We start from the raw sequence: 19051 nt of genomic DNA on the forward strand, positions 1-19051 counted from the left end.
TTTTTGAGTAATCTATACCATGTTTGTCTTGTCGACAGGAAATGAGATCGGTACTATGAAAACCATATTCAAAGTGAAGCTATTATTAATATAGTTTTCATCATATGAGGTTTTTATTGGGTCTTTATGAAGTGCTTATTTCGTTTGCTTTATATCCACCTTTTGGTTTGCTTTAGTAAACCTGGCTCAGGCCACATATTTGTTTTTTAACTGGGCGCATTTGGTTTGGCATATTCATAACTGAAGAGAATTTGAACTAAATGTTGCACTCAATGGAGATATTCTTAGGGGAAATTGAACTTAATTGCAAAATCTTAATCATAGACACATTGAAGACCGAAGAAGACCAACGTCTCCGCTGTTGTCTTTTTGCACTTTTTCCACCATGGCACCAGATACCTCCATGCTGTAGTCATGCATAGCATCTTCAGAGGTGGCGTTCTCCATATTCAACGTGTCTCTGATATTTTCAAATGAAAAGCACAGATTTCCTTGCATCTTCATTTACAACTCATTGTTGTGATCTGAGATTAGACAGTCGCGGTACAGAGTATTTGCTATTGCCAGTCCCATTGCCTCAGTTTCATCTTCCTAAAACAAAGGATTAATAATTACAGAAGATAAATGGGAGCCATAAAGCATTGCAATACCCTCAGTCCCTCTACCGTTTACTCTTTCGCCTGCCTAGCCATTTGGGCATTTCTATAAATTATTAACACTTGAAAACGGCTATTTTATCCATAAATAATTGAGAGTGAAATCACACAAAGGAAGATGTGCTACAACACAGAGGGGCATGATGGGAAAGAACCTTGGTGGTAATTATTTTCACCTCAAACCATGTTAGTGTTGCCAGCCAAAATGAAGGAAAGAGCATTGCACAGTCGGATGGACATGTTTGTCTGCTGGCTGATCTAACTTTAAGATGTCATTAAGAACCCTTTTATGACATGAATAATATACATGTATGTACCCCGCTGGCCTCATAAAAAGCATATATGGTTGCAGTAGCAGTTTTGCATGCAAGATTTAACACATTTTAGCATTAAAGTTAAGTTTAATAAATGTGGAAATTGGATGTAAATTGCAGGAATTTAATAGTTTTTACCATTTATGTGCATGTACATCATGTCCAGGTTACACGACAGAACATATTTTGATGGTAGTTTCATCTTTTTCTGTTATTTTCAATCTGACAAAAAACATATTTCAGCTTCACTGATAGACAGTATTATCTGCACTGACCCCAGCACTCATCTACATTCCCAACATTAAACCAAAAATAAAATAAATTTCTTTTTCCTTTTTTTGCCTTTCCTCATTTCCTGCTCACCGCATTCGGCTGTCATACATCCGATAGACTACCAGCAATCTGGGCCTCTACAACCACAGCTGACCCTGTTGGCATTTCGAACTTGAGATAACCAAACTGTATTAGCTCCCCGCTGTCCTCACATTCACATTGTGCCCAGATGACGCTGTGGGATAAAGCTTGACCCTTGCAGGGGCCTGATAGCACATGAACTGCTGCTTTATCAGCGGCCTCTGAGCTATTGCATGCTCCTGAAAAAGGGGCATCGCTTGTTTGGATCCTGAGGCTGTGCTCCACAGGAATAGGTCTTTCACATTCACAGGGGCTTGATGTAAGTGATCTAAAGCCACTTTCAGCAATACATACTGTAACATAGGCCCCGCAGTGATCATGAGGAATATTCAAGCAAAAGTAATACGCTTTTGTCCATCTACACTTGCTAATTAAGTTAATGTTTGCACTTTTTCACCGGAGACTGAGCAAAATAGTTGAGCATCGCAACACTTGTAACAAATCGAAAAAATCATCCGGTGATGTTTTGTTTTATGTTCAAACTGTTTCTGCTCTGTGCAAAAGTGATGTGCTACATTAATATTCCCTGTGTGACTCCCCACACATTGAAAGACCTCTTTGTTATCCACAGCCAAAAAAGGGATTCTAATACTCTACAGCTTTCCCGATATTGTTCATGTGTGCTTACATAAGAGAACACTGGGAGCAAAGACATATACAGTATAGGCTGTATATTGTCACACTGTTATATAAGGGTCCAATAAACACTTGCTGTGTTTTGTAAGTTAAATTAAAGCTAAAGGGTCACAATGCCCAAACCTGAGTGCGTAGTCAATCAACAATATATGTGTGCAATAAGCTGTGTATTAAGAGTTTGTTTGATCCGGTTTAATAGCATCAAATGGAGGCTCAGTGGCAGATGTTGCAGTATTAATACCATGCTAACATGGAAAGTTTTGTTGCATCGGCACAAATCATTTTTAAACACATAAAAAAGATATTTGAACACTTTGTTTTCCAATAGATAGAATCAAATTTCTTAAACTTGCTGAAAAAAACTGTTGCAAACAAAGAACTTGTACAAGTCATTTAAAAAAAAAGTAATGATTATAACATGCATTCAATTACGTTCAATTTAATCTGCATTATATTTTAGTTAGAATTTTGAGGGAATGTAAACAGCTTTTGTGTCACTATTTCATTTTTTCTTATATTATATTTCCATCTGCCTTTGTTATATGAATATTTGTAAAGCTGTGACTGCTAAAGGCACAAAGAGAAAAAGCTTTTGCTTTCATCTCTCACAGGTCTTGATTCTACTTTGATGTAACTCCGAACATGCTGTACTTCCATAGCGAGCCAGACATCTTAATATTACCTTATAACCCAGACATTTTAATATTAACTTATGGACAATAGATAATTTGATTCTATATATGTATATATATATATAGAGAGAGAGGTCACTACTGGAAAAAATACTTTTAAAATGATGCTTATTCTCAAAGGATTCAGCAAGGACTCATAAAATCAGCACATCACTATCAATAGTTCTTGCTGTTACAAATGAAAATGAATAAAACATATAGCGTATGGGTTCCTAAGTACTCTTGATGCCATAATCACATGCACATTAACCTCAAGCAATAATTTGTATCAGCAATGAGATGGTCCACATTGAATCAAGTCTCTTCCTTTCAATGAATTGTTCATTTCCAGCCAGCCAAGAACTCAACGATATATTTGCTGAAAATTTGACATTATTATTCATTATTATTTTATTTTAGTGTAGTATGCCAACCTCTGGGGAGGCTGTGCTCTACTATCTCTCGATTTACTGAGAAATCAGTCTTCCAGCTTCCCTAAATTTAGGTCAGGCTGCCAATGTAACTGGAACCCCGTAACACAGACCCGCCTGGAGTTCTATTACTTAAGCACCTTTGATCGATCAGCGAATGTATAATTCAAGAGCATCTGGTGGCAAGGTTGTCAGTGTCAGACACGGTGTACATGACTGATTTTTCCCCCTCCAGTGCTAGAAGTCACAGAAGGAGTTAACTCACACAGCCTGTCAGCTGTTATGGAGATGTTAGGGTAGAATCGGGAGCAGATAATGGCAGAATTAGTATTCAACCTGATGCATTTGCTGCTCGAGGCTGCTCACCTCTCTCGAAAAGGTGCAGATGTACAAGTTAGATTTTATTTGTTGGAGTGTATCGATTTCAAACTCTTCAAGTTTGAATTTAAATGTTCAAAGAGGGAAATGCTATTAATATTATAATGTAACAGATTTCGGTATTATTTGCTCTGGCTTCGAAACTTTTTACAAACTCTGTCATCCAATCCTGTCTTGCTGCATTCAAGGCCTAGTTTGTCAGTGATCCATCCCACGAGGGCAGGGGAAGTGTCCTCGAAAAACAAGTCTGTCTCACTCAAGTTCTCATATAACTGAACTTCCTCTAAGGTCTCAATGGGGCTAATTTAATCTCTTTGTTGTGTTTGCAAGACTTTCATCATAAGTTGATTTATTGACAAAACTGTCTATACTAAACTATATTTTCCATAGACTTACAATGAATGCACTCGCCTGGTGCTTGTTAAGTTTGTATACCGTCAAGTTATCCTCTGAAATGAAAGCTGTCCTCGAAAGATAATAAAGGGGCAAGAAAACACTTTTTTTTTTGCCTTGCAATTATAGTATAATAATTTGAAAAGGGATAAAAATACCAGGAAAAAAAAAATATACTGATTCACAATTACCTTCTGAAAAAAGCACTTATGCAGGGCTACCTAGCAATTATGGTAAGTAGATGTTTGCGTGAACCGCTCTCACTTGGCAGGGATTCAATAAGGCCTTTAAAAAATAACTTGTCCAGAATTACAGGGGAAATTAAATTCTTGAAAATGTGCCGCGAGTGTACTTTGATCAATTGTTTGAGAGAAAAGCATCATTCGGCGTGTTCACTTTGTGCTTCATCTATACATCTGTGCCGAGCAGTGCTTGGCTTGCATAATAAGCCCGGTATTTATGGAATGCAAGCATAAGTGATATGTGAAATCTATACTTTGTCAAAATATATTTGATATTCCTCCTTCACTGTCTAATAAAGCAAAGGAAGCACTTTGTTTTATTGGCAGGGGGAGAATATATTGACATGGCATTTTGGTGGCATTATGAAGCCAGTTTAATATCACCTTATTGTGTTGTAACAGCATCAAATCATACATCATCTCTGGCATGAGGGGCTGGACTAAATGGACTTGATTGAGCTGATGCACCAGAATCACGAAGGTTAGCTCAGTGTAAAAATAAAACCTCCTTCATGCCACTGAATCCATGAAAACAAATGATGATTGTCCGAATCATCCCTCATCCGAACATTTTCAATATCTGCTCCATAGTTTAAGTCTTCTTTTCCTTAAACTGAGCAGGTACAGGTTAAGAGGGCAAAAGGCAACCTTTATAAAAAGGTTGGTTCTCCTGCAACTAACAGTTGCTCAGTTTCTCTCAAATGTGATTAAATAGTGAAGTTTTGTTTGACCCACGGATTTTCAGATATTATATAAAGAGAATTAGCAAATCTCACAGTGAATGATATTTCTGTTTGAAAAAATAATTACATTTAATAATCAGTTACCAAAATACTTGGAACAATTTATCTTTTTAGCTCCAGGTGTTACCAAGCATTACTGTCGTGAATCATGTATCATCTAAAGAGGAGAACTTATATAGTACTTGCATATACTTGCGTCTATGCATGTTCTTTCAGTTTTTAATGAGTGCATCTTAACAGTGTTGCCTTTGACCTTTTTGATGGCTTTCTTCTACAACCAGCTTCATCCAGAGTATTGGAGGCATCCTCCCCATGTTCCTCGTACTGGCCTTCATGTACACTGTGTGCATGACCATCAAAGGCCTGGTGCTGGAGAAGGAACTCCGGCTCAAGGAAGTACTACGTGCTGTTGGCATTCAAAACGGTGCTCTTTGGTCTGCGACGTTCATAGAAAACATTGTTCTGCTCACAATTCCCTGTGGGCTCATAAGTGTCATGGTTAAGGTCAGTAGAAAACTTAATGGAAAATCAAAACACAAAGCATACAACAGGAATATAACGAAGGTTGGTCTTCACTATTTTTTTATTTTTTTTATTTTTAAAGTTGTGTTTAAATAGTTTTGGAGTTGAACTTGTTGAACTTGTTTTGGAGAATTGTTTCTCTGTGAATTAAATAATTTCAAAGGAGATAACTCTATTAGAGACACTACAATGTAGCTCATCAAACACAGAAAAACCAAGAAGATGATCATCTGACCAAATACATCCAAACATATTATTATTATTAACCATGTTCTTGTGGGTCATTCAGGTCAGAGAATAGTTAATGCTTTGTGTTTTGATATTCTGTTATTAACCCATTAATGAGCACAGAATCAAATCATTACTCATGATTCCTGAAATCACCCATAATCACCTAATTAATTGAGCATGCCACCGAAACTCTAATTGAGTCACGCCAGTACTATTTGCCCTTTATTTCCTATAATTGCATCATCTCGTCTTCTGTGCGTTATACATAAAGAAGGCTGCTGTAATGTCATTTGGAAATGTATGATTGGTACGGTGTGTGTGTGTGTGTATTTCTGTGATTGCCGTGAAAATGTATTGTCATCGTCCAGTTGAGTGCTGTGCACTGTTTTACATTATTGAATCTGCAAGGTAATATCCATAAGTGGGAGGAATAGTGGTGCATTAAAGACCTCAAGTTCAGGGAGAAGCTGTAGTGTGTGTATGAAAATACCACATAGCTCTGATTTGTATGAAAAATAAATTAACTGTTTGGTTATGTGAGACAAATATGAACACGCTCGATTATTATTCCTGTGCTGACTTAAACAATAGTTAACTCTCAGAATTAATAAGATGAACTTGAGACTGCTCGCCGTGTTCGCATTTACCGTATCAAACTTTTCAGCAGCCGTCCAGCTCATACATTATGTACACAGTACGCAACAATATGAAAGAACAATACCTCAGACAACCAAAGCCTATCTCAGCATGATGTATAATGCACTGCAAGTATAATCATCTAATGGGTCTAACACCATCAATCATCTAGAAAAACTTTGGAACAAAATGCAAAATGGAGTTGGTGTTATTCCCAAAAGGGGCTAAAGATAATGTGACCAACATTAGTTATGTGCAGTGTGTGTATTATCATTTTTCTTCATACTGAAAATATCTTTTAGCATATCTCTTATGTTTTTCTTTGTTGTTTACATACTGATCCCTCTGAATCAATGATTTGGTAGTATATACCAAACTCGCTTATCAGTTGGAATGATCCTCTGCTCAAGGATTGATTAGGAACGATGCACAAAGCACGGTTCTCATGAAAAGAGACCCTTGTGCCTCTGGTGAAACACAATGTTGCGGCGTTATTATCGGTCTCGTTTAGATAGAGCACATCCTTCAACCGCGCCTTGTTTTGTCGACGTTGTTAATGAAATAAAAAAGGATGGTTATTTTAGATCAGCCTAATCAATTTTTGCAGTTTAATTGGAAAATGCGGCTGGTAAATAAAAACCGATATTTGAACAGCTGGGTGAAATGTAATTTCCCATCAGCCTAATGTGTTTGCAAGCCATCAACAATTTGTAAACATTAATAACAATAAATTGAGTTAGTTGAGTGCCTTGGAGGAGCTGCGAGCGCGATGTGTATTCAGATCACAGGCCCATTCTAAATGATAATTTCACAGCCATTTTCAGCACATTAATAATAATAGCAAATCAAATGGTAATTATCATAAGGCTGTATCTGGATTAGGTGTGACAACAACCAGTTTTGTCACCTGCACCTGAGTCCTCTGTCATTTTACACTTGTTTCCTCTTCCATTATAGAGCAGGTAATGCATGTATTATTAGGCAGACGGATATATTTACACTTCTCTCACGCTCGGTTCCCATCTCGAACCAGCTTTTTATGAAAACTAACACTGATCAGTCATGATACTTTACTTCAAAACATCCATTGTATGCTGAATTTTATTTCCAAAACTAATAATTGTTTATTTCATAGGTATAGTTAGTGTTACTGGTACCTTTAAACAGCTACAACATTAAAATGCTGCTTACCTGTACATATTAATCTGACTGTAAAATAAGTCATAAATCATCGTTTTGATTCATTAGGTACATTTTGATGAGAATGCTAACACGTTTTCAGTTTTGAAGTTTGAAGGCAGGACTTTTACTAGTATTTGAGTAAACTTTTTCTTCTTCCTCCACTGAAGCTGACACATACCTGTATTAAACTCACTAAACTTACACAGTGAGAATGTTCATCATGTTCAGCACCACCTTCAAGTGCCAGTGTCTTTTTAGCACCACTATAATCAGTCATTTGCCGACAGACTTATCACCATTTACTCCTGGTACTAACAAGAAATCTGTATCTGAATATCTCTTCTGGAAAAGAAGGGGGAAAAAAATCATGTTAATGTGCAGGTGTAAATGCATGCAGAGTGTATTTCAATGAGAATGCTTATGGACTGCAGTGTGCTAAAATCTCAGGTAGGTGTAAATGCAGTCTGTAAGGTTTGTTTTCTTCAAGTAGTTCGACTCAGTATTTTTATGTTGACAGCAGATACATGTGGTGTTGCTCCTAGTGATGGACCATATAGACATATCACCCTCTCCTTAGCCCTACATAGTGTTTAAGCTCATTATTTGGGTTTATTGTTGGGTTTAACGTTACTCTTTCTCTTCAGACAAAGTCTGCCACTGGCTGGTGAAAATTCAGCAGCAAAAAGAGAAATAGTAGTGGAAACCAAACCAGAGCAAATGGAGAGTCCATATTGGACTTTCATCAGGAAGAAAGAAACAAAACTGATCTACAGATGAACCCTAGATCTCATGAAGCACCATAGTTTCCATTGGCCTGGGTTGTTTGTTGACGAGACTGCCACCTCTACCTACCTAATTTGCACATTGAGATCCAGTCATCAGTAATAATGTCATTATCCAGACACAGATTACATATTAGTACCAGATGCAAATGAGGTTCTTGTCTTGTCTGGTCTGGCTCCTCAATCCTTCAGGTTCCTCCGGAGTCTGGCACGTTCCCTTCCCTTATACATGACTTTATCCTGGATCTATTCCGTGGCCGTAATCGTTAAGGGTGTCGTTCAAGAGAAAGAGGCAAGGCTTAAGGAAACAGTGAGGATCATGGGCCTGAGACCTGCCATCTATTGGCTGAGCTGGGCAGTGTCCAGTGTGCTGCCGCTGGCCATCAGCGCTATGCTTCTTAGCCTTATCCTGAAGGTGATTTCAAAGTGATTTAAGAATAATTCAAAGAGGACCCAACACTATTTTTGGAGAGTTTTGGCCATCAATCCTGGTGGATTAATGAGACTTTGTGTTTAAAATAATGAAGATGTTAAATTGAAGAGAAACCTACAGTAAGCCATAAAATGAGATCATTTTACTTGACGCTAAGACAGTTGTACTTGAAGAGTTCATTAAGTCCCTGCAAATTCAGAAGAGTTTCTATAATGAACATTCATACAGCTCTATGTAACAGTGTCCTCTATAAGGTTTTTAATCATAATTGCACCCATTACAATAACACCATTATACTAACAGTTCAAGTGCCTCTTTGAATTAGGCTCAGAGAGAACATCAGCATTATGGTGTAATGTGGGAGAATTGATGGATTCACAAGTAGCTCGCTAAAATTAGAGATGGGTCCTCCTTCAAACTGGCAGAGCAAAAGAGTGACACGTTTAATGACTTTCAGATAAAAGAATATGAGTCAACCAGGAAAATGCCCAGGTCTACCAGAAATATTGCCAGATGTTTAATCCTTTCAAAACTCTTTTACTCTGCCTTCTGTGTTGTAAGAATCAACAATAATTATCACATTTTTGAATTTTTCCAATTTCTTAAATATGAAAAATCTGCATGATAATCTCTTCTACCAAACCTCAAATGTCTGGAGGTTATTTTGGCACCAATTTTCAGTTTTTTTCCTCGTCTTTCAATTGTCTTTTTTCCCCCCACAGTTTGGCAAAGTGCTGCAATACAGCGACCCCTCAGTAATCTTTGTCTTCCTGCTGGTGTTCTGCCTGGCCACCATCACTCAGTGCTTCTTCATTAGCGTCTTCTTCTCTAAGGCCAACTTAGCAGCGGCGTGCGGTGGCCTCATCTACTTTGTCCTCTACCTGCCGCATGTCCTTTGCTACGCCTGGAGCGACGTCATGGGTTTCGGGGCCAAGGTTGCTGTGGTAAGTCCGTCTTTAGCTCTGACATGGTTTTTAATATCTTCCCCTGCTGTTATCATACACAAGGGCTGACTGTATTTTTGAGTTATATTTCTAGGTTATGTTTTTGTCACTATAATCACACTTTGGTGGTCTCCTCATCCTTTTCTTTTTAAATCCAAACAGGCACGAGTGTGATTTGATCGTTGTCGGTTGTTATGAAAGGAAGTGAATTCATTCCCAGTGTCAATAATATCTGTATGAGATTTGCCTTTATCGTACCTGCACAACTCCCCTGACAATGAGGTGTGAAGTGTGGCTGCAAGATGAATTTCGAGATCAAGTTAAAACTGCATTGGTTTCCATTTTTTCTGACACATTTTGGCACAAACCTGAACAATCTTGTTAAACCTGGACATACCCATGTGACTGAAACATGGAACATTTACATAAAAGAAGACACTAGACAGACACACAGCGAGGAAGTTGAGGATTTTCTCCTATCCTCCAAGGGATAAAGATAAATAGTACACCATTGCTCAACTTTCAGTGTAGCCTTTCTGCGTGACCTTTATGGCAATACCGGTATCATTTGTCCTCAAGCTGTCCTTTCTGCAGACAAAGACACACAAAATCCTGAATCTTCATTGCCGTGCGTGCGAGTGCATCTCCACCAGAATTTCAATCAGGTCATGTTTTCTTGTTTGTCAATTTCAACAATGCAGTATGAGGTGCAGGTGGCCAAGGTAAACAGCCTCATGTTTCTTATTTATCATATTGAAATAGTGGCAGTCAATAATATCTTACATTGGCACCTGACAGAAGCCACTTCTGCTTTCATCTTTCATCCTTGGAGACTTTGCAAACCTTTGCAAGCTTTTGCCAACGAACAGCGCCAACATACCTGTGGAAATTGCTTGTCTTTGAGCGAGTCCTTTAAAGTGATGTCGCTCCTTTCCTGTTGGAAACTTTTCAGTCCATTTCCTTTTACAGACTGTATGCAGGTTAGCTAGGCATTTTACATATAAAGCACTGCAAACCTTATTTAATCTCTACACAAAGTGCCATTGCTAGGTCCTCCCCTGGCGCTGAGATTTTTCTCCCCTGCTCCAACTAGATGGATAGCCCTCTAGCCCTCTAATTAGCATGAGCAATGTTCCTCTGACTAAACCACTATCCAGTTCATCCTTACACTTTATCAGAGATGTGTGTGAGTGTGTGCAGAGGTTTCTCTCCCTCCCAGCTTAGATGAAACCACATCGTGCCAAGGCATACAAATTCTCTCCCACATTGTCCTTGATAATAAAGTCTTTAATCGGAACGGAATTTCAAAAGATCGTCTGAATTTATATGAGCAGTTGTGTGCCAGAGGAGAGCTAGAGGGATTGTATCAGAGAGCCACTTTAAGACAGGACATAGTCACAATCCAACTACCTATCTACTGGACTTTGACTATTCTCTCCTTCTTTTACCCCCAGTTTCAAATTAGAAACACGAGAGAGCTCAGAGTCCTTTTATGTCGTTGAGCACCAGAAGTACTTTGCATCAGTGTTTCTGAGAAATAATAGTAATTCCTGCGAAATCATTTCGAACTTCTCAGGTTTTCCTTTGCCGAAATCAATTAATTGATCTATGCTTTTGCAACATCTGGCAGCTGCGAAAGTAAGGTGAAACCGTCATTAAGTTTTCACAGCTGACTTACACATCTGGTTTTTGTTCAGACTTTTTTTTTTTTTTGCACTAACTCCTCTGACATTTTAATACACAGTATAACGATTATTGTTATTAGATTAGAATTTTTTCGGAGTATTTTTATATATATTCAATTGCCTGAGAGCCAGACAGGAAATGAGGGAAGAGAAAAAGGCAATAACATACCGCAAAGGTCCTTTTGTCTGGTCGGTAAAATATCAGAAGAGTGTGAAAAATGTCTGTACAATTTTCTAAAGTCGAAAGATGACGACCTTCAAACAGCTTGTTTTGTCTGAACAACAGTCCAGGACTCAGAGATTTTCCAGTCGCTAATCCTCACATTTGAGAAGCTAAACCACAGTAATCAACTTAAACAAGTACTCGATCATCAAAATAGTTGGCAATCGACTAATTAACTCATCGCAGCTCTAGCCTCCTCTTTTGTTTCTCCAGATCCAATTCATTCTGAGAAACAGTTTTCAGACACAGAGAGTTTGTACTTTGGCAATTTTCATGTGAGACTACTTCAGAACACATTTGTCTCTGTTGTGATCCTGTCCGTCATTCCAGCTCTATTTGTCAAAAAAACGTCCTGGAAAATGACTTCTCACATCGAGCTGGCACCCTGATTACTCTTCCTCTTAACAATGCTCTTTGTCTGCAGCCAGCTGAATGGTGGCTGAATCTGCAGTGTTGACATGTGTTCAATAGAGGGTGCTTTTTTAGTCCGACTCCCAACTCATGCTCCCTTTCTCGAAAGCCAAAGGAGCGGTTCCTGTCACTTTGTCAGCCATTCATGCAGAGGTCAAGGATGGGTGCCCACTAGCCCTGCTGTCACCCCTCATCTACTGACTCACTGTTGATTGCTTGGCAATAGACGGGCAGTGGAGGACAACACAGGAAGTTGGCAGAAGTCTTAGCAGCCAGGCTAGAGGTTTGGCGTCACTGCAGAGCTTCTCCGATATTCTGTCTGATAATGTGACGTTGAGCAGACAGTATCCATGGTGGTTCGTCTCTGTAGCTTCAGCAAATGCTTCTGCCGGAGTGAAAATACTGTGAGCAAATGAGGCATGATAAAACAGCTGGCAGGCAACATGGCAATGCAAAGTGATAGGCCATGGCAGATGATGTCTCATGGGCAAAGTATCATTTGCAATTTCCTACTGTATGAACGATCCAACAAATCTTGTATTTAGTGCACACTTTTTTAGTCTCTGTCTTCGTTTTGAATTCAAAGTCCTTCGAGGTGTTCACAAAGGCAACACAGCAATTACACCAGCTGATGCCTGTGCAGATATTGTTCCTCTGTCTGCTGCAATAGTTTACTCATCAGTTATGGGTATGACCTTGGGTAATAACAGTATGTCTTTTATGATTAAGTCGTCACCTGAATGTAGTAACCAGAGCCTACCTCACAGGCAGTCTTACCATTTGCCCAAAAGCATATTGGAATATTCTTCAAGGCCATATTTAATCTGTTTTAAAGTGCTTTTTGGGAAGTACACACATTCCTTCTTGTTGAGAATAAGATGTGAATCATTCTGATATCCGAAGCTGGTTATTTTAGCTTAATATAAAGACTGGCAGCAGAGGGAAACAGCTAGGTTCAGTCTGTCCATGTTCCATTTTTTGTTCGATTTGTACAAAATCATGTGTTCCAGACTATTTCTTGGCTGTGACCAATTGGCAAATAACTAACAAAAACTCCAAGAAGATGGAGCCAGGCTAGCTGTTTTGCAGTCTTTGTACTAAGCTAAGCTAACTAACCTCTGGCTCCGACTGCATATTTAGGATACAAACATGGGAGTGGTGTCATTCTTCTCTCAAGCTTACTCTCAGCATGAACGCAACATGTCTTACTACTTTATTGACTTTGGATGTTTTTCACTTGCATATCTTTCATTTCCAGAGTTTGTTGTCATGTGTGGCTTTTGGCTACGGTTGCGAGAACTTTGCCAAGTACGAGCAGCAAGGCATCGGTATTCAGTGGTACAACATTAACAAGAGTCCAGAAGATGGAGAACGCTACACATTCCTCGTGTCCATCATCATGATGCTCATTGACGCCACTTTACACTGGGTGCTCACCTGGTACATTGAGAACATCTTTCCAGGTAATTGTTTTGAAGTGGATGAATTAATATTATGTTATTTGTACCACGGGCGTGTCTTAAGAAAGAAAGAAAGATGGTGACATTTGTGTGTTGTATTTTATTATTATTGTAAGCGATCACCTCCACTCGAAAGTACCATATTTCACAATGTTTCTAAAATATGAATAATGTTCTCCACACTTGATCCCAGGTCAATATGGAATCCCCAAGCCATGGTACTTTCCTTTCACTGTGTCCTACTGGAGTGGGAAACCATCAGTGACTAACGCTGACCCAGACTTGCTGAAGGACACCATTGTACATTCCGGTAAACTGCCATGAAACTTTCAGTTCTCACTCGTGGTGTGTAACTGTAAGGTGACAAACCCAGTTGATATGTATTCGTCGGATTCTCAAATTATTTGTGGAGTAAGTTAATTGGGATGGGTCGCAAACAAACATTAGCACCTTATTTGTCACATTGGGTGATAATAGAGCTTGGCGCTTTGTGGGGGAAAAAAGTGAGTTTCAAGTTAGGAACTTGATAAAAAAAAAAAAATCCCAATTAGCATTCAGAGTAAGTGAGCTCGTTATTTTTATCTTATACTGCTCAGTAGTGTTTTCTTTTCACTCTTAAGGCCCAATCAGTATTTTTGAAAATGGAAATGAAAGAAATAATCACATACTGTGCTTAATGACAGGTTTTTAGCATCACTACATATCTCCAGGTGTAATTTTGTTGTTAACTTTCTTTGGTTTGTGTCTTCTGAAGACATTTTATGTGCTTTTATGTTTGTTTTTTTCTCTTTTTATTAATGCATACATGTGTTTCTAAAGAGTATCTGGAGAAACCACCACCCAATATGAAAGCCGGGGTGTCTATCCGTAATCTTGTTAAAATCTACAAGACTGGAAAGAAGCTTGCCGTGGACGGACTGAGCATGGACTTCTACGAGAATCAGATCACATCTTTTCTCGGCCACAATGGAGCCGGAAAAACAACAACAATGTGAGTTGCATTATCTGCTTCTCCCATGCTGTGCCACTTGGCTCAGTGTTCATGTAATTTCACAGGGTGCAACTAATCTAACTGGTACACAACGCCGACTGTACTGTAAGCTACATTCATTCAGTGGTCGTGACTGTGACGAGAGTGGCATCTTCTGAGAGGACATTTATCACAGACAGTCAGCTGTTGTGTTGATAGTGGGACTTATCTAATTGCTTGTTTTAAAAATTCTGGAAAGGTTAGAAGGGCTCTAGGATGACAGGAAATAACTGAAACCCAGTGGCCCAGAAAGAATGAGCGAGGGAGAGAGAGAGAGAGAGAGCAAGTGATGCAAGACTAAGGGCTGAAAGGAGAGACATCCCCTCTGAGCAACTGTAACGAAACATAACAGAGCACAATAACAGAAAAAAGTACAGAGAAAGGACTCTGTCACACACTGGAGCTCAGAGCACAATATCTATCTATCTGTGAGATACTGTGTTACAACTGAGATTGTGCACAAACATCTTGTACATTTACATGTAGCTTGCAAAATATACTCAATATTATGAGTTTATTTTGTCTAAATTGATATCTTCTGGATGATTTTATAATCTTTTGGTGTGGTGTTTGCTATTTTTTCTGCCCTGGTCTGATCAGTAACTAATCCATAATTAATGACCTGAGACTGAATACAACTTAATGGAGATTATATGAAAAGTCATTGCTCCAAATCCTCTGATACAGCAGTACAGTCCTGGTTTCATTTGTCAGTTCTTGTGATAAAAACATTTTTTTTAATACTTTATGAGCACAAAATTAGCACATGTTGATGAACTGGGACATAATATCTATTGACAAATATGTTGAAGTGGAGCAGGGAATAAATCTAATTTGCCATTATGTTCAACCAGCTGCTTCTAACTCTCCTTTTCAGTGAGTCTGCAGCTCTATAATCTTGTGTTTTGTTCACCTCTTCTCTTCTCTGTAGGTCAATTCTGACAGGACTGTTCCCGCCTACGTCAGGAACCGCTCTCATCAACGGATATGACATCCACGTTGACATGGACAGCATCCGAAAGTACTTAGGAATGTGCCCGCAGCACAACGTCTTGTTCAATGAGTGAGCGAATATAGCAGATCTATCTTTGTTCTCACCTGGTCATTGGTATAATCATGTTTTGCCTCTGGTGTATTCAAAAAAAAAAAAAAGAAGAAGAAGAAAGAAAAAACCCAGATCATTACAGTGCAATTTAATCACATGCATAATGAGGGCTCATTCTCGGCTTATGTTTCACATCAACACATCATTATCCCTTTCCTTTTTTCTGTGAAAACAATGAAGTGAACTTTGCTCGCTCCGTCCACTAAATTTCTCATAATAGCGTCATTCGCAGCCATTATTCCGTTTTTATATCACCTCTAGATCCCCCTACTTCTCTCCCTCTCTCCACAAACTGATTGCCTGCAACTCGACACAAGTCCTACATCATAATTACGACTGAGCACCTGCAAATTACTTTCATTAATATTAATCCCAGACAGTCAACGCATCTATATTAAGTAGGGTTAAAATATTCATGCAAACAGTAAAAAGTTAGACTTCGGGACATATTATGTTTGGATGAAAATTCGAGATCTCTGCATGTCCGTTCACAAAAGAAAATGGATACATCTTTCAGCGTGCATTGCCGTTACATCTCAAACACTTACATGTGAATATGTGGCAGGTGGTGCCCTCTATGGTCACTTATGCCTCCACACAAATGGGCATTATGATATTATTTTCACATTTCAGGCTGACTGTGGAGGAGCATATCTACTTCTACGCCAGGCTGAAAGGACTCAGCAGCAAAGAGGTGAAAATTGAGATGGACCAGATGATTGAGGATGTTGGTTTACCACATAAGCGGAAGGATCTTGCTAAGAACCTGTCAGGTGTGTCTACGCTTTGGTGTTGAAATTATGTAGAGATGTAAATTAAGTTTGTGACGCGTGCATCAGTTCTCTGTGCTCTAGGAATTCATTTCCCCTGGGAGGGAATATCATTGGTAGATTATCCGTCCTGTTCAGGATAAAGCTGCCCTGTTATGCCATTTCCTCTGCCAGCACGTGTGCATGCAGCTGTCTCAACGTACATATGGAGTGTACCTGTGTGTCACAGGTTGTAATTCATTGTCTGGGGGGCATGAGCAAGTCCTGCTTGATAAATTGTCCCCAGTCACGGATTGCTTGTGAGCAAAATCACTGAAATATGACTTTCAAGGTTGATCTATGCTGACATTTCCACTACATTAGCACTACATTGGATGCATTTTGAAGAGCTCGCTACGAGAGCGGGGACCGGAATAACCTGAGTAAGGTGTATCTACTTCCCTGCCATCAATCATTTCACACGATGCAAAAGACAATAAAACCTGGAGAGGTACATCTCGACACATTTGTTCCATAATCAGTTCCCAATAATGTGTCCATTTTACACCTGAAACCTAATGTTGACAAATGGTTGTGTTGGATTTTTCAATGATTACAGCCTGAATGGCTACTACCCTTGACAGAGACAAATATCTTTTTCTTTTTAGCTTAAAAAAAAAAACATGCAACTGCAGCTGATGTAGGTCGTTCTGTCTCCTAGGTGGGATGCAGAGGAAGCTGTCTGTGGCTATAGCATTTGTCGGCGGCTCAAAAATCGTCATCCTAGACGAGCCTACAGCGGGAGTGGACCCCTTTGCCCGCAGGAGTATCTGGGAACTGCTGTTAAAGTACAAACAAGGTATGGGATTGGTGGTAAGAACCAGGGCTCTGCTAAAGACTTTGAAGTATGTTTGTAGAATTGACTGAACCTGCACGGAGTGCGAGTTTGATCTGTTTCAAATTGAGAAACTTTCCAAAATCAAGCTGAGAAAAAGGTAAAACTTTTAAACTGACGTTGCTCAAATGTATCCAATCTAAGAGCTGTTAAGGTAATAAACCATCTAGAGTAGTTGTTTTTTTTTGGTCTCGGTCTCTGTGACATTCAATTGTGGGTTGAAAGAAATTGTAATTTGTACTGGAACAGATTGAAATGGAAGTGAAGACAAGTGAATCCAAGAAGATTTAATTGACATTGCTATTTAACAGAGTCCCTAATTGTCTGCCATATCAGTCACTCCTCAGCCTTACTACATATACTATGTGGCTGCTGGGTGGCTGTAAGCAGGACATGGACATTATAGTAACACATTCTCTCAACAGATGTCTAAATGTTTAATGTGCATTGAGTGACATGCCACCCTCACTGTGTCATTAGCTTCTCTCTCTCTAATCAAGTCCTTTCACTCCAATTGGGAGGTGGAGATAACTCTGTTATAATGAGAACACCCACATTCTGGCTGGTTAAGTGAGTCATGTTTTGTCCTTCTCCAGTCTTATTTGCTGCACAGCGCTGCTAAGGTTCGTCATTAAGCAGAAAAAGGCTACAGGCAGTATATATGTATGGAAAAATTGACGGCTAAAATTGAGCTTAACATTGTGGCTCTTCGTGACTAATTAAGCATGCGGGTTTTTTCACACAGACCGGGTCACCAGATTGGCTTAAGCGAGTATTGTTTTGATTAAATTCAGTTGGGAATTCACAGGAACATGGACACACTTGTACGTGTGCTAAAATGTTAAATCAAACCCTCAGTGTACGTTCCAGATGAGTATGCTTAATATATTGTGTAATCAACAGTGAATTTTCATCAAAACCCTCATATGGTGGCATGTTGGTGTTTGATTATTCCTCTGATCTTCCCATTTAACGCGACTTCTAATGTCTCCTTTGTCTTGTGTCATTAGAAAATTGCTGTGGAAGGTGAAGATTTAAAGTAAAAATTAGCAAATTATGAATTTTTAATTATTACCCATTAGTGGAAGTAGATTACTATTAAATTACCCTACTCATTATGCTATAAAATGGGCCTTGAGGATGATATTCATATAATGGATTTTATACATTAAGTTCTGTGCCTTCAGCCTTGTGTGTTTTTGCTGCGACAGCATCCTTTTATGTCACCTGATTTATTGATCGGAATTGATAACTTTGCCAATTTACAAGCCATTTTTGGTGCCCTGGAAGGCTAGGTGCTCCACTCCCTTTAATTTCTACCTCACATATCTCTTTACTGCCACATAAATATGATGTTTCATCTCACATGGATGCACTTAGCACACAACTATACACAACATATTTTAGATTACTTACATAATGAAACTCGTTATACATAGATATTGCACTGATTTCCTTCACAGCATGTATCAGCAGCCATGCAAAGGTTGGAGGTAAAAACATTAGCATCCCTTTAGTTAGTTGTTAGGATTTAGGTAGTTACACAGTTAAATAACATAAACCAACTCCCAGAAAAATGCCATAAACATTATATTATAGTAGCATATTATAACGTCTTAAATCCCACGTTGAATACTGACACACATGAATGCTGCGATTAGAGCTGTCACATGTAGGCAGGTGATTCAGTTTGTGACAGATGATGGGTACAAAGAATGTGTGGGAAGCATGTGGTAATATTTTTAGAACATTGAGCGTTAATATAGTTGTTTTTCATTCCTATGACCTGAAACATATGAAACATGGTGTACATGTAAGCGTTCAATAACACGTTTAGAGGCTTTGATAGAGAAGCTATTTAAAGAATGTAGAAATATACATTTAT

General features: G+C 38.9%; 1 protein-coding gene across 1 annotated transcript in view; it reads left to right on the forward strand.

Moving 5' to 3' along the window:
- Nucleotides 1–19051, forward strand: part of LOC104933941 (ATP-binding cassette sub-family A member 1) — a 152075-nt gene that overhangs the window by 37488 nt on the left and 95536 nt on the right. The window contains exons 15-22 of the mRNA XM_027278008.1: nt 5160–5382; nt 9387–9608; nt 13186–13390; nt 13581–13697; nt 14207–14378; nt 15349–15480; nt 16156–16295; nt 16993–17130. Of these exons, the coding sequence (XP_027133809.1) occupies nt 5160–5382; nt 9387–9608; nt 13186–13390; nt 13581–13697; nt 14207–14378; nt 15349–15480; nt 16156–16295; nt 16993–17130 (1349 nt within the window). The remainder of the gene's footprint in view (nt 1–5159; nt 5383–9386; nt 9609–13185; nt 13391–13580; nt 13698–14206; nt 14379–15348; nt 15481–16155; nt 16296–16992; nt 17131–19051) is intronic.

The sequence above is a fragment of the Larimichthys crocea genome, chromosome III, assembly GCF_000972845.2.
Source record: "Larimichthys crocea isolate SSNF chromosome III, L_crocea_2.0, whole genome shotgun sequence".
Classification (NCBI taxonomy): Eukaryota; Metazoa; Chordata; class Actinopteri; family Sciaenidae; genus Larimichthys; species Larimichthys crocea.